Here is a 25202-nt window from a genome sequence, read left to right on the forward strand (position 1 = left end):
TTTTTATCATTAGTGGATGTTAATAGTATTTCTTTATTTCATAAGTTTTAAATGTTATTTTATGGAACTTCCATGTTGAATCGTGACTTTTATCAAAAAATTTGTTTTGTTGCTGACATCTTCTTAAAGTTTACCATATTTTGCAGGTTCTTATAAGTTTGGAGTCGACTCCAGACACAGCGTTCCGTACTGATGCTGTTAAATATGCTTTGATTGGTTTGATGCGGGATTTAAGAGGCATTGCAATGGCAACAAATAGGTAACTAGTGTAGAAGCTTACTTCAATTTCCTCACGGCTATTTGAGTTTGAGCTGGATACAGTTTACTGATTGTAATCCAATTCAACTTTTCTGTAATCAATTTTTTCTTTTTGATTGTTTGGTTGCAGCCGTAGAACATATGGCTTGCTCTTTGATTGGCTTTATCCATCTCACATGCCTCTTCTCTTAAAAGCCATTGCTCATTGGACAGATACTCCAGAGGTGGGAAAGAATGTATCTGATTATACTTATTTCTGTGCATTGATTTTTTTTTCTAAGATGAGAATATATAGAGAAATATTTTGGCAAGAAATGCACCATTGTGTAGCACAATTTATATTTGATACAGTAGATGATACGAGTTTTTGTAAGTTCCAAATTAGAGAATCAGAGAGTATCTCAGCTTGCTTGCTTACAGTATGTGATTGGTGAAAATTTGTTCATTTTGAGATTGTTAGTTTGTCAATGAATGATTGAATTGTTCTATCTTCAGATGCTTTCTTTCATTAATCATATGTGATCCATGTATTTGTGTTCCCAAGATAGTGTTTAAAATTTCTCTATATTACTTGCAATCCCTTTGTCTAGGTTGACATATCTTGTTCATGTTTTCTTTGAAAGGATGATCACTAAGATAGTTTCCTTTTTTTATTTAACTAATACTTAGGTTTCCCCTTTTCTTTCTTCTTTATTTCCATGTAATTGATATTAATTGTGAGTGTAAAGTTTTCTTCATAGTTGTTTACTGTCGAGGAAATAACAAAGATATCACTTCTGTGCAGGTCACAACACCTCTTCTAAAATTTATGGCAGAGTTCGTTCTTAATAAACTTCAACGACTGACATTTGACTCTTCTTCTCCAAATGGAATTCTTCTTTTCCGTGAAGTAAGCAAGTTGATTGTGGCATATGGGACAAGAGTTTTATCCCTTCCGACACCTGCCGATATATATACTTATAAGTATAAGGGCATTTGGATCTCCTTGACAATTCTAACTAGGGGTGAGTTCAGGACTTTTTTAGTATTTGCCATTTCATTGACTTATTGACTGGGTGACAGGAATAAATTTAGTTTTTGTGTCACCAGTTTTTTATTAAGTGCCAGGGCATTCAAATCTCTTTGACAAAGTTGTACTTGTGAGCAAAACAGGTTATTGAATCTAGGCTGCGAATTTCATGATAACAGAACCTAAAGTATTATTATATCAATGCCATAGATGATATTTTTTTTTCCTGTCTTTGCTTTATGAAGTCAAGAGGAGAATGCATTTTAAATGGAATCGTACCTGTCTCGATTCTCTTGATTCACAGTTTACATTTGTGAATAATTGCAATTAATATCATATTATCTCTTGTCTGAACTGCGACTTGTATTAGAGGTACTATGAGTAGAAATAATGTGAAATCAAATTCGTGTATCTAATTTTATATGTGCTTGTTTGCTACAGCATTGGCTGGAAACTATGTAAATTTTGGTGTATTTGAATTGTATGGAGATAGAGCACTTGCTGATGCTCTGGATGTTGCACTGAAGATGACATTGTCGATTCCACTCGCTGATATAATGGCATTTCGGAAGGTAAAATATCTGCTTCTTTGCAAGGAAACTTGAAACAGGTCAAGAGGAGCGATTAAGACCATTGGTTTAGAATACTTGAGATCCTGCCCTCAATGCACATGGGAAAGGGGGTCCAATTATCTGTTTGTCACGTGCTGAATTCTTCCATGAATGTCTGCCTATCTATATAGAACACTGTATCCCTTTTGAAGATAATAATTTACATATTTTATGCTATCTGTATGCATTGGTTTATGTGTCGATGTATTTTTCATGGCATGCTTTTTTGCTATATTTTTTGTTCCTTCTTGTGACATTTGTAGTAAAACTGTGGAGTTACCTGTTGTGTTTCCAGCTCACACGATCGTATTTTGCACTACTGGAAGTTTTGTGCAATAGTCATATAAATGTAATTGTCAATCTGGATACAAGTACATTTGCTCATATTGTTGGTTCATTAGAATCTGGACTCAAAAGCTTGGATTCTAGTATCTCTACACAGGTATAATCAAAGACTTTTCACCTTACTGACATTGCTGATATCCAGAAATAGGAAACTAATATGAACTGGTACTTTATTATATTCACTTTTGGTGTGACCATAAAGAACTTTGTTCTGTCTTGTTCACCAAATGTTAGTTAAAATGTTATTTGATCCAGTTTTGATATCCCAACATAGCTATCATTTTCCTAGAAACTGGATGAATTTCTTTCAACTTATTGTATTGCTTATTTTTCACTTTCTTGCCAGTGTGCTTCAGCGGTAGATAATTTAGCAGCTTTCTATTTCAACAATATCACAGTTGGGGAGTCACCAACATTGCCTGCTGCTGTTAATTTAGCTCAACATATTGCAGAGTGTCCCCGATTGTTTCCTGAAGTAAGTATTGAGATTCCCCTATCTTGGAATAAGCACATTTTTAAGGTGACAAGTGTTCCATGGGAGACCTATAACTGTACCTGTCATGCTTGATATTACATGCAAGTTAAATTTCTATAGGAATTATGTTAGTTTAGTTTCACTTTTTTAAGTAAAAACTCGAAATTGTACTTCTATTTTATAACCATAAGTCTGTCCGGTGAACTTCACAATTAGTGCATACTGCATTATTTTGTTGGTTTTTAAACCTGTCAAGTTAGTGTACACCACAGTATAGGAACATCACCGGCATTTAGCCTCTTTTTCTCATTTTCTCATTTTCATTGAAAAGAGAAATCATATTGCTAAGGTGTAAATACCAATGGTCAAAATTAGTGTTGCAGGATGATTTAAAATTTGTCTAGGTTTGGTCATGTAATTGGAGTTTATCCAAACTGAGATTATTCAAGTGAGGAAATCCATTTGACCCTGACATGAAATGTTGTGATTCCAACAGATTTTGAAGACACTTTTTGAAATTGTTCTGTTTGAAGATTGTGCAAACCAGTGGAGTATCAGTAGACCAATGCTCAGTTTGATACTTATAAATGAGCAGGTAAGGCTTCAATTATAGTGATGTTTTCTGACATGTTTATCATTTTTTTTGTTTTAAGTATTAGAACAATTGCATTTAATCCTATTTCACCAAAGATAGGAAAACAGGGTCTTTAGAAAATTGAACAGTTTTTTAACAGGAAAATTCTATTAAAATGAAGAAAAACACTGTGCACCCTAAATGTTTGAGCTATATGCTAATCTTTTAATCTAATTCTATACTAATTTGATAATTTTCTTGCTATGCAGTCATATATGTTTGTGGTTGAACTTGTAGGTAATATCAATCATAGTAGTATATTCTTTTACAATATGTGAAGATAAACAACATTGCTGAATGCCACCTACAATTTCATTATCCAAATGTGAGATAACAACCCACTATCTCCAACTAATATTGAAACCCAAATAATTAGTCTGTGAGCATTAGTCATGGAAACTAGTATAGAGCCTCGTTGAGACAATTAAAAGCATTTCTAATCGACATAAATCATTTCATATTATTTTGTATTTTATCGTCACTATTTGAGTCAATTGAATCAAAAGAAATTAACATTTACCTGTAGCCAAAGATGACCAATGGAATTGCAATGGAAAACATATAAGTACAATGATTCAGTATATATTGGGAGTGTGCAAGTGTCTCTGATAAAGAGCAGTACTAGGGAATGTAAAATAGATGTAAAAAGTAAATTGTGTAAGAAATGTACAGGATGAAATGGAATGTAGAGGACATGGAAATGCAAGTGTTTGACTCAAGACACAACCACCCCAGATGATATATATATAGATATATATAACAAATTAGTGAATTACACTTATAAAAATGAAATATAGAGAGATTCAAGTGTTTTTAGAGTTTAGAAACTAAAACATTTACAATTTTACACGAGGATACAAATTCAATAATATGACCAGTGCTGCATCAATGATGATAAAATGACAAACGCACAAGAAATTAGAACTATAAACTGCAGTATTTTCATTAATTCGTCAAAATCAAAATGTATTACATAGATATTAAGTCAGTGCTACCATATAGTATAGGTGGGAATTTTAATGACAAATACAAAATACAATAGATACTAGAACTGTAGAGGTAAGAGTCTAATAGCTCGTGTTTGTCAGTATTCCTCCATGTCATCATCATCATAATCAGTGCCACTTCCACTACTCTCTCCACCATCCTCCTTTACAATCTCATGGAGATTATATTTTCTTGTATTTATAATTCCCTTTCTTTTTAATTTTAATATGTACTCTTATAAAAAAAAATCATAAAAAAGCAAAAATTATATACCAAAAGAAAATGACTTTAAAAGAGACATGTTATAATAATATCCTTCTATCGAATTGGGAAATTCTTTAAAGGTGATATATATTGGATAGAAAGGTACATAAATTTATATGAAGATATTTTTATAAAGGGGGAGAAAAAAAGAGATATCTTTAAGTTGAAGTTAATTATAAGTCCAAGGGTAAATTAAAATTTATTTATAAGATATCATTATTTAAGTTATAAAAAAATTATAAAGGAGTACCAAACTTGAAAAAGGGATTATTAAGTATCAACATTGAGTAGATACTTATAAAAGGTACTTTTATAAGTTCATCCTAAAGAAGCAAAATGGAGCCTAATACGGAAATGAAGGCCAGAAGATTCCCAGAAACTAAATATAACTATGCCTCAGTGCTATTTAGAATTAAAGGGTCTATTGCAGGAAAAGATGTTATTATCACTATCTCGTCAGCGGAAGATAAAAATTACATAAAACCTAAAATCGCAAACCAATTAGTGATTCCCGAGTCAAATATAATCAAAAAATTAGATTGTTATAACAACAAAAATTATGAAATAGCCAATTTACAATTAAACATTGGAGATTATACATTCATATCACAATTCTCAGTTCAAAACCTATGGGGTGATCAAGGTGACATTATTTTAGGTTCACCCTGGATGGAAACCCTAGGTTCCTTCATCCTGAATATGAAGAAGAAGTTTTTGACATTTTCTTACAAAGAGAAAAAAATAACGCTACAAGCTGTTACAGTGAAGCCAAATTCAGTAATACTAGAAGACATACTAGATCACTGCTAAAAAAATGAAGAAGTTTCTCGACTTAAAGACCATGGTCAAAAACTACTGACACAAATTAAGAAGCTTAAAAAGGACAAGAAGTCGTTAAAAGACAAGTTAGAACATTATATTCAAGAGGAAGTATCGAAGTCGCCAGTTGTAATAGCTCCAGTTGAAGATAAAGGAACGAATACCGAACTAGTCAATACCACAACTCAAGAAGAGGATAAGTTAGTTGAAGGAAAAATACACTCACATGTTGCAATTCAAATGATGAAAATTCCAAACAAAGATTTTGTACCTAACTCAACAACTGTGGTACCAGAAGAAAACCAAAAAATTGCCACACACCTAATAAGGGAAAGTGTCACCAGAGGACACAAGATGTGGCACCAACCAGGGGCAAACCCCAATGTGGGGAAACCCCTGATCAAATCTTATTTTAGTCTTCAATAGTTCAACAGAGAGAGATAGTACAATTTATAAATCTAATAATTTATAACAACAACAAAAGAGCCCTAACCAGAAAAGTCAACGCTTGTCAACAAGGCAGATTTGACCCTCAGCAAATCGGTCAACCTCAGTCAACTTCAGCCCCCAAACAACAAGATAAAACAACCCTCAAAATAGTCAAATTTAGCCCGGTCAAAGTTTGTTCATATAGCCCACCTGCGGTTAGCGCTAGTTGCAGTGAACACTGGTCAACATTGAACGTTTAGCCTCAATTTTTGTGCCCAGAAATGCGGCTTGCCCAAAGAGATATAGTTCTCAGAAAAGCATAGTGAAAGGAGGTCAACACATGCTGGTCAACGCTTGATCAAACTGTCCAGAAGTTTGGTCTCCTAAAATTTCACTTTCCTGAAATTTCAGCGTCCTAAAATTTTGGCCTCCTGAAATTTCAACCGTGTGGAGTGAGAGAGGCCCAGAAATCCGTACCCAATCAATGAGGAGAGAGAGACGTGTGAAGATGAGTGTGTCCAAATGAGGCTAAGTCACCTCCTATTTATATGCAACGTTGAGGATGAATAGACGTGATTGTTGGGCTTCTAAGCCTACATAAGTTTGCTGGCCGACCTTGACAATTTGGCCATAATAAAAATAAATTCATAACTTCATTTGTACATGTCAGAATCGGATGATCTTTAGATCAATCCTACACCTCTCGGAGAGAGGAATCCAAGAAAAATATCAACTGTCATAAATAAGATGACCCATGTGGAGTTTAGCCCTAGTTGCCAATTTTAACAATTTTACAATGGATTGCTTTATGCCCAAAATTTCCGCAAGGGTAACAATGACGAAGACAAATAGTTTCATACTTGGGAGAGTAGGATGACCTTCTGAAGTTGTTCTGTCTTGGAAGTGGTTCAATCCATTGTTGATCTTGGATGTTCTTGGGAACATCAACTTAACTTTTTAAGTAGTGGCATTTCTAAATTCCTTTTTAATTTCCTCCTTCAATGGTTTGGATTTTTTGGCTTCCTGTCTTGAAAATGTGCCTTATTAACCAAGAGTTATTTTATCTTCTAGGGATCTTTGATAGCTAAGAATGTTATCTAGCACTAGTGAGTTCAAATTCTTGTTAAACTTATCAACTTTAGCCTTCAATGTTGATTTCTGGTAGCATCGGATGTGCTCTAGGACTTAAATTTTGCAGGGAAGCTTGGGTACATATATTCCAAAGAACCAAGGAAGCGTTTTGGGAAATTCCACCTAGAAACAATTTTACTAAAATAATTAATATTTTTTAATGGGCCCCTAAGTCTAAACTTAGGAAATTAAAAATATTAATGGTTACTAATATAATTGTGGCTGTAACTTCTAGAAGAAGACGAGGATCAAGCTAAAATGATCTTAGCCATTTATTAGCTTTTAATCTGGGCCGTTGAATGTCAACGAGAAGATTATTTAAGGAAGCTTGAGGGTCATTTGGAAGACACACCGAGAGATCAAGAGATCGAATTTTCGAGGTGAGAAGTTCTCAAGAGGAAATTCTGATCGAGTAGATTTATTGCAGTTGAGGGGCAGAGATAGCATCCAGAGAGAGATTTTCTGAGTCAGAGAATCATCAATAAAGAGAGGCAGAGAGTGATCCAGTAGCTCTCACGCAGAGGCTGACACACAACCACGCATAGGCAACGTAGAGGGTGAGAAAGTTTGTAATTTTGTAGAAGAGTTAGTTTGAGAAGCCAGGAGCTAGTGTGTGAGACTGGGAGGTTGAGAGCAGTGACTCCGGGCAACAAATCGATCAACTGGCTGGGCGACGCAGTGCCTAGAGGGGCTGGCGTAGGGACTGCGTGAGGACTACACAGAGGTTGCGCAATACCTTCTAGAGGCACCTCAGCTAGTGTTTGGATCTGTCGGGATTTTCTCAGTGATTGTGTGAGGTAATATCACAAATGTTTCTGCCAGTATTTCTCTCTTTGTAACTAAATAACCCTTGAGGTATTCGAAGATGTATTCAGAATTTACTACTACTTAATAATAATAGACCCTCAGATCTGCTGCATCGATTTTCCCGCATTGGGTTTTTCCAGGGACATTTGTCCAAAAATAACGGTGTTATTGTGTTCTATTTTCTTTCTTTTTTAGTCTCTTGTTTCTGCATAATATTTAATTAAGTGAAGGTTGCAATGTATGTATTTCGATATTTGCCATAGGAAAATGCAAGTAATTTGTTTGAAGAAATTTAACAAATAGGAGAAATTTCATCAGCTGCTGCAATAGGAATTCCGGTGTAGGAATTTTCACATGGTATCAGAGCTATAGGTGGAACAAGAAGTGCAGTGCCAGAAAACCCAACGCTGAGCAGAAGAGGGAGATCGAAATGCTGTAGGAGGCAGTAGATTGAAACTCCAAAGGGTTTGCACAGTTCTTAGCTGGAGGGCAATCTCCCTCCAAGTGAATCGACAGAGAGAAGGGCTTCCAGATCGAGTTTTTTTTGTTAGGGCAGAGGTAGCACCGCAGAAGCCTCAGCGTGGGGAAAGCTAGTGGGACCAGTGTTGCACGAAGCGCCCCCCCCCGGTTCCAAGCCCCGAAGCGCGTCCCGTACGGAAGCGCCTAGGAAGCTTGGCCGGAAGCGCGCTTCCGAAATTTTTAGACGCTTCCTGGAAATTTGGAAGCGCTGGCGCTTCCGAAGCGCCGAAGCGCGCTTCGTACGGCGCTTCCCAGACGCTTCCCAGACGCTTCCGTACGCTTCCAGAAAAGCTTCCGGAAAAGCATTTAGAAAATCGTTTTTTTTTCAATTTTTTTTTAAATTTTAGGTGAGTTTGCTTGTTGGGGGTGGGTCCACCTTGGGTTAGGGTGACAAATGAAAGCAAAAAAAAATATAAATATAGCAGATGCTCCCTCATGGTAATGTTAAATTCTTAAAGTAAAAGTGACATTCTCCTTTATTTTTCATTTTCATCCTTTTACTTAAATTTTTAACATTACCATGAAATGACTCAGAATGTTTGAGAGTGGTTCCAGCCTCATTGGACTTCATATGGAGAAAATAGAATTTCATATCCTATTCAAAATTGTTGACACCTAATCCGAAACGGATGAGGTGAAGCCGGACAGTCATCTAGAAGATGAACTGATCCGTTTTGTGTATGTATAAATAATAGTTGGCTAATGAATAAAATCATCAGTTCTGTCTTGCGCTCAATAATTTCTGGAGTTAACCTGGCCTGACATGGTATCAGAGCACAGGTCCCAAAATAGTGTAACTCTTACTGAGCGCTGCATCATCTTGAGCGATTCCCTCATCCTGAGCGATTCCCTGACACTGCTGAAGACTGCGCCCTCTGTCCTGACATGGAGACTGCGCCCTCAGACCATGAGTAATTGATGTGCGTTTTTTTACCTGAGCGTTGATGCGTTCATGTATTCCCTGGAACGCTGCGTTGAAGCTCCATTACCTTGATGCGTTGATGCGTTGAAGACTGAAGACTGTGTTTTATTGTGAAAATGCTTCGCTCTTCTCATTGCTGCGTTGAATACTGATTCATGTGACTGCGTTGAAGACTGAAGACTGTGTTTTATTGTGAAAATGCTTCGCTCTTCTCATTGCTGCGTTGAATACTGATTCATGTGACTGCGTTGAAGACTGAAGACTGTGTTTTATTGTGAAAATGCTTCGTTCTTCTCATTGCTGCGTTGAATACTGATTCATGAGACTGCGTTGAAGACTGATTCAAATTGCAACTGCGTTGAAGACTGATTCAAATTAAAATGGTGACTGCGTTTTTTATTGAAGACTGACATATTTTTTGCCAGAAACCAAGATGCCCTGCGAAGGAAGGAAGATTAAAGCTTCTATTGGTGACAGCGTTTTCTTGTGGTGACTGCGTTTTCTGGTATGGTTGGTCGAATATTTTCATGAAATATGGTGAATGCCGTGAGCATGGTTTTGGATGGTATTTATATGGTTAATATTCGGGGCTAGCAATGGTTAGAAATTTAATGCAAATCGCTATCAACCGATTCGTCTGCCGTTTCATGCCTCTTCCCTCCTCATTATAGCACGTCAGTCGGCTCGTTTTCCTCTGAGTTTGGGTTTCATTTTTTTGACAAGCAGCTAAATTATCTGAGTATTTCATAACTCCGGTTGTTTAGAGCTCTGACGGTCCGTGCCTTTTTTCAAAGTATTTTCTTGTGACAAGCAACCGGAACCCAGTTCGAATCCCGGCCTTGGCGCCCCTACCGCCCCCGCATACTGTTGTTATTGCTTTAGCAGTCTTTTAATGCCCAGCACCGCGTTTATTGCATTTGCATTGATGTCCTGAGGCTGTGTCGTGGGTAATTATTAGTATTATTGGGCTCAGACAGATGAAGAAGAAGAATTCTGTTTTTGTTCGTTTTCGATCTGTGAGGAAGAAGAATAGTTTGGTCTGAATTGGGCACTTGAAACATCCTGGATTTTCTTTTAATGGTGGATTCTAGCGCGGAATTGGGATTTGTGCATTCCAAATAATTTTCGGTACTTTTGAATATGTGAAATAGGCATCTGGCCTTGGTTATTTCTGAAATTAGATTTTGTTTTCACAGTGGTAGTGACCAGGCGCACCGGTTGCGAAAGGAAATTAAAAACAAGTTACTTGAATGTGGTGCTGGACGCTGGTCAAAACTCTAATGCCTCTGCATTGAATGAAATTGTTGAACCCTGCATTGAAATACGTTGTATGGACAATATGACAACATATGCATCACAGTAAGCATTGTATTGAAACAGCATTTATATATGTACATTGTTTAAGGGGGTCGAGCCTGTCTACACATCATCTGTTTCAAAGGATTATATTTTAAGACTTGGAGATGCTGATGAAAGGATTTAAAATCATCAGCCTTTGATTTGAATGCCTATGATATTGCACAAGTTTTGAGCAGTTATAATATTACACAGTATTTTTTTATCATTTGAATGATAATGCTGCTTTGAAAAGTTGAGGAAATTTTTTATTATCAGCAGAAATAATTTTGTTACAGTATGCATTCAAGAGAAAGAAGAAGATATTTCAGAGGCAGGGGGGGCAGACACCCTCAAGAAGAAAAGGCAGACTTACATTGCATTCGCTGCAAACAAAATGGATCTCATGATGCTTCTACATGCAAGTTACCATGGGAAAAGATTGAGCAAAGAAGAAATCAGCAGAAAGGTAAAACTGATGACACAGACAAAGGTAAACCACTTGAATCCGCTCACTATATTGAGGCACAATGTAACATTGGAGTAAATGAAGATCTGTTTAATGCTTCACTTACTTCTTCGAAAAATGACTGGTTGCTTGATTCAGGAGCAACCTGTCATATGACTCATAGGAAAGATTTTTTTGAAGATTTCACTGATAATGTTGATGGAGCAGTATACTTTGCAGATCAGTCAAAAATCAAGCCATCAGGGCTTGGCACAGTCAGGCTTAAACTGCCTGGTCTTCCAGACTTTCTTCTGGATCATGTTCTATATCTCCCACAGCTCAAGAGAAACTTGCTGTCCCTGGTCCACATTCGCCAGCAAGGTCACTCCATTCATATGTTTGATGGAAAGCTTGAGGTAAGAAAGGCATCTGACCATTCACTTGTCATGAGGGGTATAGAAGAAGAAAGACTTCTTAAACTGCAAGGAACCTCTGCTCATGCACAGCATTTTTCATATATTTCTCATCATGATGAAGGCACACTTCCATCAAGTTTATTATGGCATGCTAGATTTGGACATTTAAACTATGATAGTCTCCGCTTGTTGAAGAAAAATGGTGTTGCTGGTTTGCCTACAATTCCTAGAAAACATAAACAATGTGATGCTTGCATTCTAGGAAAGCATAGCAAACAGTCTTTTCATGATTCACATTCAAGAGCACATAGGAAGCTTGAACTTATTCATTCAGATTTATGTGGTCCAATGCCTGTTCCTTCTGCAAATGGAAATAAGTATATCATGACATTTATTGATGATTACACCAGAATGTGTTGGGTTTATTTATTGAAGAACAAATCTGATGCTTTTCAAACATTCAAGAATTTTCACAAGTGGATTGAAAATGATGCACAATCTCATATTGGGTCTATTCGCACTGATAATGGAAAAGAATATACATCAAATGAATTTGAACACTATCTTCGCCAACATGGGATTAAACATCAAACAACTGTGCCTTATAATCCTCAACAGAATGGTGTAGCTGAAAGAATGAACAGAACAATTTTGAATATGGTACGATCCATGCTTTTTTTCAAAAATGTAAAGACAATGTTTTGGGCTGATGCTGTTCTATGTGCTGCATATATAAAGAATAGATGTCCATCTAGTGCTATAAGAAACAAGACTCCTTATGAATTGTGGTATGGACATGTTCCTTCGGTAAAACATCTCAGGATATTTGGTTCCACCTGTTATGCTTTAATACCAAAGGTACATAGAAACAAACTTGGTGCTAGAAGTCGTAAGTGTATCTTCCTGGGGTATTCAAACACATCTAAAGCATACTGCCTCTATGATGAAGTAAATAAAAAGTTTGTTTTATCTAGAGATGTCATTTTTCTTGAATCATCCAAATCTGACAGTGTTGTTGAGCGGCAACTTGATCGCTTGGATAGATTCACAAAACCGAAATCATTTCAAGAGTTTGATAATCAGATTCCACATCTTGAAGGGGGGATTCCTATACTAGATCAACATGTGGAATCTTCTTCTGAAGAACAATCTCCCCTGCATGACACTCCAACAACGGATGATGCTTTAAGTGATGTAATTGATAGAATTGTGAGACTCAATCTTGATTCAGACCCAACTCAATCAACAGAACAGCCTGGACCATCTCAGAAAGGTCCCCCAAAGTGGCTGACAAAGACACTTGAAAGTGTTCATCCTGATGAAATTGGAAAAACAGGAACCAGAAATTCAAACCGACAAGATGGAGGTGATGTAGATAACTCTAATTCACCTGTTGATATGGATGTTACTTATGATTGTGAATTGAACTTGTCTACAGATTTTGAACCAACTTCCTTCAAAGAAGCTTCTTCTCATGATAAATGGAAAGAAGCGATGCAGAAGGAGTATGATGCCCTCATAAAGAATGGCACTTGGAAGCTGGTTGATCCTCCATTTGGAACCAAACCAATTGGCTGCAAGTGGGTCTACAAGAACAAGTACAAAGCTGATGGCTCACTTGACAAGCACAAAGCTAGGCTTGTGGCAAAAGGTTTTGCACAGAAGGAAGGGGTCGATTATGAGGAAACTTTTGCTCCCACAGCAAAATGGGCCACCATCCGGACACTCTTTGCACTAGCTGCTCAGAACGGTTGGAAAGTCCATCAAATGGATGTAAAAACTGCATTCTTGAATGGAGATCTAAAAGAGAATGTTTTTATGTCCCAGCCTGAAGGATTTGCTGTGAAAGGACATGAACACAAAGTATGCAAACTTGTGAAGTCCTTGTATGGCCTCAAACAAGCACCACGAGCCTGGTATGAAAAACTAACTGAGCATCTTCTGAAACTCAACTTCAATCATTTTGATCTTGATGATGCAACTTTATTTGTCAAGAAAGTTGGCAAAACAGTTGTATATCTTGTGGTATATGTAGATGATCTTTTAATGACAGGGAACAATGAAAGCTATATTGCATCCATAAAGAAAGATTTAGGAAAAAATTTTGAAATGACTGATTTGGGCTATGTTCATTACTATCTTGGCATTGAAGTAACCCAACACCCAAAGTCCATATTTCTTTCTCAAAAGAAATACATTGGAGATTTGTTAAACAGATTTGGCATGACAGAGTGCAATCCCCTTTCTACTCCAATGGAACAAAACTTGAAGCTCACATCTATTGAAGGAAAGGAATTTGAGGATGCAACAAAGTATAGACAGCTTGTAGGAAGTCTCATCTACCTCACTACTACCAGACCAGACATTTCATTTGCTGTTGGAATCCTCTCCAGGTTTATGCAAAAGCCTTGTGAGGGACATTGGTCTGCTGCAAAATGAGTTCTAAGGTACTTGAAGGGAACTCAAGACCTTGGAATCAAGTATACACAGGTGGACGACTTCAACTTGATTGGATACTCTGATTCAGACTTCGATGGAGACAAAGAAACTGGGGTATCTACTTCAGGATATGCTATGAGTCTTGGATCGGGAGCTGTCTCCTGGAGATCACGCAAACAATCAGTACCAGCAGATTCCACAACAGAAGCAGAATATGTGGCAGCAGCTGAAGCAACGAAAGAAATTGTGTGGCTCAGGAAAATTCTTGAAGATTTGCAGGTAAAACAAATACAATCAACTCCACTCATGATTGATAACACCTCTGCAATAAAGTTGGCCAAGAACCCAAAGTTCCATGATCGTACTAAGCACATCAATACTAAATATCATCTGATCCGACATCATGTTGAGGCCAAAACAATCCATCTCCGTCATTGTTCCACAAACGAGCAAATTGCAGACATCTTCACCAAAGCGCTTGGAAGAGAAAAGCTTGAAAGATTCAGAACGATGCTTGGACTCACCAACATCCCTTCAGATTAAGGGGGGGAATGTTGACACCTAATCCGAAACGGATGAGGTGAAGCTGGACAGTCATCTAGAAGATGAACTGATCCGTTTTGTGTATGTATAAATAATAGTTGGTTAATGAATAAAATCATCAGTTCTGTCTTGCGCTCAATAATTTCTGGAGTTAACCTGGCCTGACAAAAATTCAGCAGACTTAACAGTTTTCAGGTATTCAGGTCCCAGGATCAATGGGATTGTGGCATTTCATTAGATTATATCAAGTATGAAGGTATGCGATTAGCATTTAATCAAGAGCACCAAGCCCTATATGTACCCTGGTGTTGGTGGTGTTAATTGTTGAACTCCTTTGTCACGCGGCACGCCCTTAGCAAAAAATTACCTTTCAATCAAGTCAAAATCATCGATCAAACATGTTAAGCTTTTTCTACCATATTTTAAGTCTTGAATTAGGTAGTTTGATAAAAATTGGGCAATGTTGACTAATATCCCTAGACAATCAAGGTAGAGGCAAAGGCTAGACAAGAGGAGAAGAATCTAGATTCTAGATCATTAATGTACAATGGATGTTATATCTATCTTGATTTATGCAAAAATATGCATGTTTTCATGTCTTCTACAATCAATTTGGTATTTGGGATGTTTGTTTTGAGTATAAATGCAAAAAAATATAATATATATATATATATATATATATATATATATAGCAGACGCTTCCGCGGACGCTTCGCTTCCTAGATTTTTGGAAAATGACGCTTCGGCGTCCCCGCTTCCAAAAAACGCTTCCGCTTCGCTCCCGCTTCGTGCAACATTGAGTGGGACACAATTTTTTTTCTGTAGTCAGTTTGCTGGGCAGAAAATCATCAGAAGAAAGAGGAGAAGCACGACTGAGGGAATTCATTCCTCAGAGAATTCCTATCCAAGGAATTCGAATTCTCTAGAGCTGAGCAGCAACAAGGGGCAACAATTTTACTAGCTCCAATAAGGAGTGCATAGGCTAGCCCAGCAGCAGCGCAAAGGAGAGAGAAGGTCATTCGAATTTCTATTTGTGGCAACAATGGCAACCTGTGGCTTGAGGGATTAGGACAGGTTGGATGGAGCATCCAACTATGTCATTTGGAAGGCTAGAATGTCATTCCTTCTAGATGAGCATGCTCTCAAGACATATGTCGACAGCGTGGTGTTTGTGCTTGCAGATGTAGATCCGTTGAAGAAGTACCAAGCTGAAATGGAACAGGCAAAAAGAATGATCCTCGACAGAGTGAAGGATCATGTGGTCTATCACATCGCTAATAGACGGATTGCTAAGGAGATGTGGAATGCATTGTCTACGTTATATCAGGGATCTTCTGAGCAACGGAAGATGTACTTAGAGAAGAAGCTGAGAGCTGCTCAGATGCAGAAGGGGGAGCGTGTGGATCCGTTCCTCACAAAGCTTAAGGAGACCTGTGATAAATTGTCTGCTACGGGGCATACCCCTCAAGATTTAGAGTTGGTTAGATTGGCCCACAATTCTGTCTTAGATGAGTTGCAAGTCTTTGTCCAGAGTATCCTAGGCAGAGCAGCCTTGCCGAATTGGGATGAGATGTGGGCAAATCTAAACAAGAGGAGTTGAGGAGAGACTTAGTCAAGGTTAAACTTGATGTAAGCAACATCAATGGATCGAAGCCCAAGGAGGAGGAGGATAATGCAGCCCTTGAATCGAAGGGACAGCAGGAGCATCAGAGACGTAAGAAGGACGTCTCGAAGATCAAGTGTTTCAGGTGTGGTGAGATGGGTCACTATGCTACTCAGTGTCGTCTCAGGAAGAAGGACAAGGATGAGAAGCACGATCCGAAGGCTACGCTCGCGAAGATCAAGGAGGTGGAGTTCACCATGACAGCTTAGGTACCTCCTGGAGGGAGGTGGGCTGATTTGGAGTTGTAGTTTGAACGAGCTACAGATGGGAAGGATCCTGGAGGAGCCCACCTCTTGGATCATTAGCTTGCTACGGGAGCCAAGATTTGTGGTAGCAAGATGGACTAGTGTCGGATGGTGCCGAGGAGTGTCAGAGAGACAGTTGCAATGGCTAGGAGCGCCAGAGACTGAACAACGCAGAGAAGAGTTGGCAGTAGTGCAGATGGCACAAAGCAGAGGTCAACAACAATGTAGTAGGTTCAGAGGGTTAGTGCAGAGACTAGCAGCAGTCAGGCTCCAACATTCACGTGCTATCATACTGAACACAGTTAGTTCAGTAATTTGGGATGTTTTTCCATTGCTAATGCAGTAGCAACAATAGTTTGCAGTGCAAAGGCAATTGGTAGTGGCAATGCCAACAACGTGGATGTAGAAATTCAGAGGGAGTTGCAGTACGGATGCAGTGTTGACAGTGGCAGGGTTAGCAACAGTACAGATGCAGCATTTGCGCAGTGGTTGGTGGACAGCATGTTAGACATCAACAATGTAGAGGGAGATGTTACAGAACAAAGTGATGCTTCAACAGGTTGCATTACTAGAGCACATTCCTCAGTAAGAGGGAGTGTTGATTTCTGGTAGCATTGAATGTGCTCTAAGTCTCAAATTTTGTGGGGAGGCTTGGGAACATGTATTCCAAAGAACCTAGAAAGCATTTTGGGAAATTCCACCTAGAAGCAATTTTATTAAAATAATTAATATTTTTAATGGGCCCCTAAGTCTAAACTTAGGAAATTAAAATTATTAATGGGTATTAGTCTAGTTGTGGGTGTAACTTCTAGAAGAAGATGAGGATCAAGCTAAAATGATCTTAGCCATTGATTAGAATTTAATCTGGGTTGTTGAATGTCAACGAGAAGATTATTTAAGGAAGCTCAAGGGTCATTTGGAAGACACATTGAGAGATCAAGAGATCGAATTTATGAAGTGAGAAGTTCTCAAGAGGAAATTCTAATTGAGTAGATTTCTTGCATTTGAGGGGCAAAGATAGCATCCGGTGAGAGAGAGATTTTCTCAGCCGAAGAATCATCAATAGAGAGAGGCAGAGAGTGATCCAACAAATTTCACATAGAGGCTAACGCACGGCCATGCAGAGGTAGCGCAAAGGGTGAGAGAGAGTCCGAAATTTTGTAGCAGAGTCAGTTTCAGAAACCGAGAGTCGAGGTGTGAGACCGAGAGGCTGAGAGTAGTGACTTTGGGCAACAAATCGATTAGTTGGTTGGGTGATGCAATGCCTAGAGGGGTCGACGCAGGGATTGTGTGAGGACTGCGCAGAGGCAGCGTAGGGCTTGCTAGAGGCACCTCGTCCTGTGTTTGGATCAACCAGGATTTTTCTCAGTGATGGTGTAAGGTAATCTCACAAATATTTCTTCCAATATTTCTCTCTTGGTAACTGAATAACCCTTGAGGTATTCAGATATGTATTCAGAATTTGCTACAGCTTAATAATAATAAACCCTCAGTTCTGCTGCACTTGTTTTCCCGCATTGGGTTTTTCTAGGGACATTTGTCCAAAAATAACAGTGTTATTGTGTTGTATTTTCTTTCTTGCTCAGTCTCTTGTTTCCACATAATATTTAATTAAGTGAAAGCTGCAGTGTATGTATTTCGATATTTGCCATAGGAAACTTCAAGTAATTTGTTTGAAGAAATTTAGCAAATAGGAGAAATATCATCAGTTGCTGCAGTAGAAATTCTGGTGTAGGAATTTTCAAATTCAATGTTACAACTTTCTCTTCAAGCTTCTTATAGTCTTCTTCATTCTTCTTCACCTAGGTCTTCAACACTTCCTCAATTCTCTTTGCTTCTTCAAGATGGACCTTTACAGAAACATTTTCTTCATCGTGCTTTTCAAGTAAGTTTTTCAATTCTTTGTTTTTATTTCCACACAAGGCATTTTCATTTTCACTATTCTTCAATTTTTCTTGAAGATCTTCATCTTCCTTTTTGTTCTCTGAATATTTTCTGAGTCCCTAAAAGAAATCTATTCTCATATTTGGTTCTTCATCATCCGAATCATTGACCTCTTCGTCATCAAGATCATTATCTTGATTTTCTTGGGTAATGAAGAGAATTTCTCTTGTATTTGGTTCTTTTGTGTCACTTTCATCTAAAGAGTTGTTATCTTCTATGGAATAAAGATTTTTCTTGTGAAAATTTTCTTTTCCTTAAAAGGACATCTCTTAGCCTAATTACCTATTCTACCACATTCAAAGCATTTAAAGGTAACTTACCTTTGTGGTTTCTAGTTCTCCATTTTAGATTCCTGATGAAATTTGCTTCTTCTACATCTAAGTCATCGTCTAGAGTTCCTTCGACCTTGAGCTCTTTGTTTCTTGTCTTCCTTGTGGCTTTAAAAGTTGCTTATCTGGTTGATGGTCCATCTTCTGTATCTATTCTCATTTCATATGTTGTAAGAGTGCTATGATAAGTTACCGGAAACTCCTGAAGAATTTCCCAGAAACGCGGATCCCCGTTTCCGATACATAAACGGAAACGATTCTTGTCCGAAACACTGTAAAAACGTTTTTGTGCCGTTTCAAAAAATCGGAAACTTTAGATTTGGAATTGGATACGTTTCCAAGGGATTTAAATTTTTTTGGATCCGTTTCCGGTAAAACGGATCCACGAAAATTGTGATCAAAATCCACCCTTAAAATGTTAAAAAGCTTGAAAATTTGCATAGCCATAAATAAATAATAAAAATGAAGAAATCAGATTTGCAAATAAACTCACTATAAACAGAGTCTCATAAAATCTTTTCTAAATCTTTAGAAACAACAACACTCCATATATTTATCAAAAATTCTTACTAAGAAAAAGATAGATGTTCAAAAATGCAAATAAAGGGGTTTGATGAATGTCTTCGTAAAGAGATTTATTTGAGTGATTAATTTTCATTTTGGTTAAGGTTTTGTTAATTGTCATTGATTTTGCTTTTGATTTCATAAATCCCTCCAATATAACAAATCTTCTCTAGCCAATCTTGTGCCTGCATATAGTCACAAGACCAAGCTAACATTGAGAAGATTGAAATGTTCAGATAGGTCTTGATGGAATATTCCAATGATCCCATGGGCCTTTTAATTGTCATGCAAGGAAGATAGATATCATCTGCCATGCATGACACGTTCTTTGAAGGAGTTGGACCCGAAAGCACAAAGGCTGTTGCATTTCTGATTACATTATTAATGATGATGATAATATGTTGAATGTTATAATAATCACTAATGATGATGACAATGTTTATGCTGAATTGATGATGATGATTTGTTTATGTTGAATTCATGACAATGACTATGCATTTTTAGATATAGATTCTAGATTCTAGATTCTAAAAGATGAATGGTAATATGAAATATATATATATATATATATGCATGCCGTTTCCTTGCCGTATCGTATCCTCATATTTTGAAAATTTGTCGTATCCGTTTCAAACCCCGTATCCGTATCCGTTCCCGTATCCGTTTCAGTGCAACTTAGGTGCTATGTAATTCTTCCATTGTCATCTTGGTCAAGTCCTTGGTTTCTTCTATGGAAGATACCTTGGCATCGTATTTCAAGTGAAGCGATCTCATAACCTTTTGTACGACCAAATGATCTTCAAGTTGTTCTCCTAATCCTTTGATAGAGTTGACAACTTCATCTACTCTAAGTAAGTCACAATATCTTCTTTTTCAAATTGAGCTCTATACTTTTGAAGTTTGACCTGCTTGACTTTATCAACACGTTCATACAAAGTTTTAAGTTTATCCCAGAATTCTCTAGCTGTGGTGTACAGGTCATCACCTTGGACTTAATGGTTCTTGATAAACCACACATGAAGGTATGATGAGCTTTTGATTTGCAGCTAAACAACTTCTTCTCATTAGTATCAGTTGGAGGATTTTTAGGAACTTTGTAACCATTTTCGATGAGAGCCAAACATCCACTCCTAAAGCCTTGAAGTAAGTTCCCATTCAACTGCTCCATAGTGGATAATCATTTCCATCGAAGACCTGAATTGTTCTTGAAGAGATGTCTTCCATTTTCATATCTACTCACGATCTTCCTTCCAGTTATCAGACTGTTAGAGGGTAATCTACTCTTATACCAATTGTTAGAAAAACACTGAGAAGGGGGTGAATCAGTGTTTCGTAAATTTCAACAATTTAACTATCAAATCAATTAACCAATAGCTTCACATCAAATTAACACAATGTATATATATATTACAAGGGAAGCTACAAATTTTGGTTTACCAGCTACAACTAGAAGGGCTACATTCCCAATATTTACCAGTTCCCACTGGAAGGAGGTGACAATCTCCCAAAGGAAGCTACAACTTCCTCCCTTAACACCACCCTGACACCCTATATAATAAAAGATAAAATAAGATCTTCTTGGGCTCCCATACCAGGGACAATGGCCCAATTACAACAACACTCAAACAACTTCAATTCTTCCCCTCTTCAAAGTCAGATCTAAAAAGTCTGCTTCAACACCGTCCAGGTCTGCTCAAAATAAGGCCTCCAAATTTGCTCCAAGTCCATTACAAATATGATCTCAAGAATGCTTCAACAAGTGCTTCAAAAGTCTGCTTTAAGTCTGATCAAGAAGTGTCTTCAAGTTTGCTTCAACTTGCTCCAAGGATGACTTCAAAATGGCTTTAAAGAGAGCTGGTCCAAAGTCTTCTCAAATAGGCTTCAAGGTTGCTCCAACATGCTGGTCCAAAGTATGCTTCTGGAAAGGCTACAAGGTCTGCTCAAGAATATATTCAAGTCTGCTCGAATATGACTTCAGAGGAATGCTTCAAAACTGCTACAAGGTCAGCTCCAAAGATTGTCTTAAAGTCTGTTCAGAATTGCTTCGAAGGCTACTCAGAAGTGGTTTCAAATTAGCGTTTAATATGCTCAAAATGATCTGGTACAAAGAAAAAGAACCACAGGTCTGAATTGAGGCCACATAACGAATTTCAGAAGGCTATACTGTCACAATAGGGGCTGAATTACTTCAGGTTGAGGTATCTTTCCTCTAGGTCGAATTTTGTGCCTTCCACAGGGGTTGAGGTTTGCCTCTTCAACAAGGCCAAGGTCAGTCTTAATGGGGGCGAGTCTTAAAGTAGGCTGAGATGTAAAGAGAAGTCAAAGTACTAAAGATAAACATGTTTTTTTTCAAAAGCTGATCACAAAATCACCAATAACCATAACCCAAGAACCACAGATGAAAGACCAAGAAAATTTTCCTTCAAATTGCCTCAAGGTTCATGAGGTATAAACTTTATGTTTTCTTGACCGAGTTGGATGATTGAATGGAGGGGAAGAGCCTCTTATTTATATTGAACAAGTCAACCAAGACAGGGCCGACTTCTTCTTTTGAAAAGGCGGGACTTTTTGTTAAAGCCGACTTTAGAATTTACTACCTAGGTCGACCTGAGCAAGAATGTTAAGGCACAATAAAAATTAATTTTGTCTTTCTAAATGTCTTTGATCATGGCTGACTAGGATATATGAATTTATGACAAATTGAATATCAATTTGATCTCCTTCTAAGGACGAAATAAAATATTAAATCTATGAATATAATGGGGCAAGAGCTGGTGCTAAATCCATCATTTGGGGCATCAAACTTCAAACGCCAATATCTCTCCAACCGGGAGGACTCACAAGGCGTGCCACCTATCAAACAAAATGGCGTGACAAGGGCTACCAATCTAGAGTGCCCTAGTACCAAAATTCACTTGATTTGTGCATGTAAATCATTGAACAAATGCTGACCCATTCACCCTTTGACATCAATGACAATTTTTCTAACATGGACAATGAACTAATGTTATCGGAACCAAACTACTGATTAAATTGGTTGTTATGAACATAATTTATGTGAAAGAAATAAGTATAGATAATAAATAATAATCATAATAATATGTAATTAAATAAGAATTAGTTAAACAAAGAGGAATGTCTCTATAGACATGACTCTTCGTGAAAGGGTACTTCCTGGCTATATATCCAGGGCCTTCACTCCCAATTGTATCATCATTCCTACCCATACATTTTAATATATATTCTTGTATCTCAATGAAGATCTTTATATTCCAAGTCTTCTGGAGTATTTGACGTGAAGAACAAACTTTGTTCGTTCCATTGGTATCATAGTGTTCGATCCTCTAGCAAGCTCAATTGTTGCACAAGAGCCACACTCTTCGATCTTATGCCCTTGGCCATCAAAGTCTCGTCAACATTGTTGATGTCAAGATTGAAGCATTTCACTACACTTTTGTAGTTTCTCCATTCCCGAGTTCGTCAGAGGCCCATGCCCATTAAAAAAATGTTTATATATATATATATAATAAAAGAAAATTAAAAAAAATATTATAAAAAAGAAATTTATAAAAAAAGGTTAAATAAAACAAATAAAAGAGTAAACTTATATATATATATATATATATATATATATATATATATATATATATATATATATAACACAAACACGCAGCAACAACTTACCTAGGCCACATCTGATCCATCACCTTCGATGTCAAGAGTCAATTGAGCAACCAAAACAACACCCACTTCACCTAGTCTCTAGAAACTACCGCCGCCGACATTTCTGCTGTCAACCACTGTACGCAACCACAATCCTCAACGTTTGCTGCTTTCTGCCCAGCGCCTCACCCTCTGTTGCCTTCACTTTAGCGTCCGCCCGCTTTCCATCTACAACCATTGAGCCTCCCTGTCATCCGCTAATTGTCTACTGATTATTGCACTCACCTATTCGTTCATCGGACGCCCTGGGCCACCACAACCACTGCTCTGTCGTGTCTGCACCTGCCTGGGCCAACTCTGTCTACTGTGTTTCCAGCCACTGTGCAACACAACATTGTTCCTTATCACCCAACGAATTCCACCCTCGAGTCGTACGCATTTATCACGCTGCTTGCGGCCACTGTACATGATTGCCACTGCATTTGCTCTTGCAACCACTATACACGACTCCATTGCATTCACTCTTCTGTTTGCATTCACTGTCTTTATCCAATCTTTGCACAAACCACTACAAAACACAATTGTTGACATACATTGAACTGTCTCATGATCCAACGCATCTGTACAACTATAGTTGTTGACTTTTAACATCCGTACATTGTGTCGTTTCGTACGGCCCAGTGGATTCATGAAGAAAAGTTATAATTAACTTATATCAATAAGGATATTAATATCAATTGAAATATTAAAAGGGTTATATAAGTTATAATTCAAAGGTTATGTAAGTTATAACTCAAAGGGTGTAAAAGTTATAATATATAATTCAATGGTTAATGTAATATATATATATATATATATATATATATATATATATATATATATTGAAGTTTACTCGAGGGAGATCTAAGGGATAAAATATAAAAGATAACTTAAAAAAAAGGGAAAGAGATTTTTCAAGTTATCCAGGTTTTAATAGTCCACATAACCGGAGGAATGCTAATATTAAAAAGAAAGGAGAAATTAGAGCTCTCGAAATTTGCAAAGACAATCACCAAATACAAGAAATTTGAAAATGACGAATGAAGGAAAAATTTCCTATAAAAGTATTCCAACTGCAGATTGTAGATTAATTACATTAAAAGGGAATACCCAAGGGAAGGAGATTAATATCATTATCAACACAAGTCACGAGGAAAATTGCATCAATGTTAATCTGACTAAGTCACCTGACACGGGGATTCTGGACACGTAGGATTCGGGATTCGTGGTGTCGGATTCGGACATGCTGACCCCCCGGAACAGGACACGTTATATATTATTTTATATATATATATATATATATATATATATATATATATATATATATATAGATATATTAAAAATTAGATATTATCATATTTCTTACACAAATTTTAATTAATGATACAAATTTATTGATTTCAAACATAGATCTTCATCTATAGCTATTAGCATGCATAGTACATACAAAATTCAAATAAATGTCAGTGGTACCGGTCACATAAATGATAAATCTATTAAAAATTTAAATCATGATTCATAATTCATAACTGAAAGACAACTTACAACTACAAGATAGTAAGATAAACACACTGACAACTGTAGTTTTCTCATTAAGTCATCAAATCAAAATGTGTTACATAGGTAGTGTTGGTGCAATGCCAATGGCAAATAGAAATAGAAAATATAAAACAACTATAGGTATACAAGCCTCAAGGCATCAATCAGCATCAGAATCAGCATCACTGCCCCCATCATCATGGTCCCCACTGCTCTCCTTTGCATCCTCCTCCTCCCCTGTATCCATAGTCGCCTCTGCATCTGCTGGTATGGAGGCTGACCCCTCTAAGTCATCAAATCTAACAGGCTCTAGCACTGGATCATTGAGATCCATGTTGGCCAATGCCAACTCAACAGTGGTGTCCAGACCCATATCATCAGGAACAATGTTACTTGGGAGCGGGAGCGAAAGCGAGGAGCAGGAGCGAAAACGGGAGCGGGAGCAACATATTCAGAAGCTCTTGGTTTGGTGCTCTTGATTAAATACGAGTTCCATACCCTAATACATGACAAAATTCAATGGAAACATTGCAATCCCCCAATCCTAAAATCCTAAAAAACTGATAAGTCTGCTGGATTTTGAATGAAATCTAAAATTCTACTTTCTCCATATGAAATCCAATGAGGCCAGAACCACTCTCAAACATCCTGAGTCATTTCATGGTAATGTTAAAAATTTAAGTAAAAGGATGAAAATGAAGATTAAGGAGAATGTCACTTTTACTTTAAGAATTTAACATTACCATGAATAGCATATCAACACTAGGGCCTAGACTTGATCATGAAGCTGCCAAAATGCTCTACTCCTTGTTGCAACAGCACAAA

The 25202-nt window shown here is 37.4% G+C and overlaps 1 protein-coding gene across 13 annotated transcripts in view; it reads left to right on the forward strand.

Annotated features, from left to right (window-relative positions):
• The window catches only part of LOC149185213 (ARM repeat superfamily protein), a 378063-nt gene that overhangs the window by 335762 nt on the left and 17099 nt on the right, over positions 1 to 25202 (forward strand). For all 13 annotated transcript variants that reach the window (XM_089417804.1, XM_089417816.1, XM_089417818.1 and 10 more), the window contains 7 exons: positions 147 to 259; positions 389 to 482; positions 1043 to 1262; positions 1709 to 1839; positions 2174 to 2320; positions 2570 to 2698; positions 3195 to 3293. In XM_089417804.1, coding sequence (XP_089273930.1) covers positions 147 to 259; positions 389 to 482; positions 1043 to 1262; positions 1709 to 1839; positions 2174 to 2320; positions 2570 to 2698; positions 3195 to 3293 — 933 coding nt within the window. The remainder of the gene's footprint in view (positions 1 to 146; positions 260 to 388; positions 483 to 1042; positions 1263 to 1708; positions 1840 to 2173; positions 2321 to 2569; positions 2699 to 3194; positions 3294 to 25202) is intronic.

Source organism: Pinus tabuliformis, chromosome 3_2 (genome assembly GCF_031772625.1).
Source record: "Pinus tabuliformis cultivar Carrire ecotype Pingquan chromosome 3_2, CPIR1, whole genome shotgun sequence".
Taxonomy (NCBI): Eukaryota; Viridiplantae; Streptophyta; class Pinopsida; order Pinales; family Pinaceae; genus Pinus; species Pinus tabuliformis.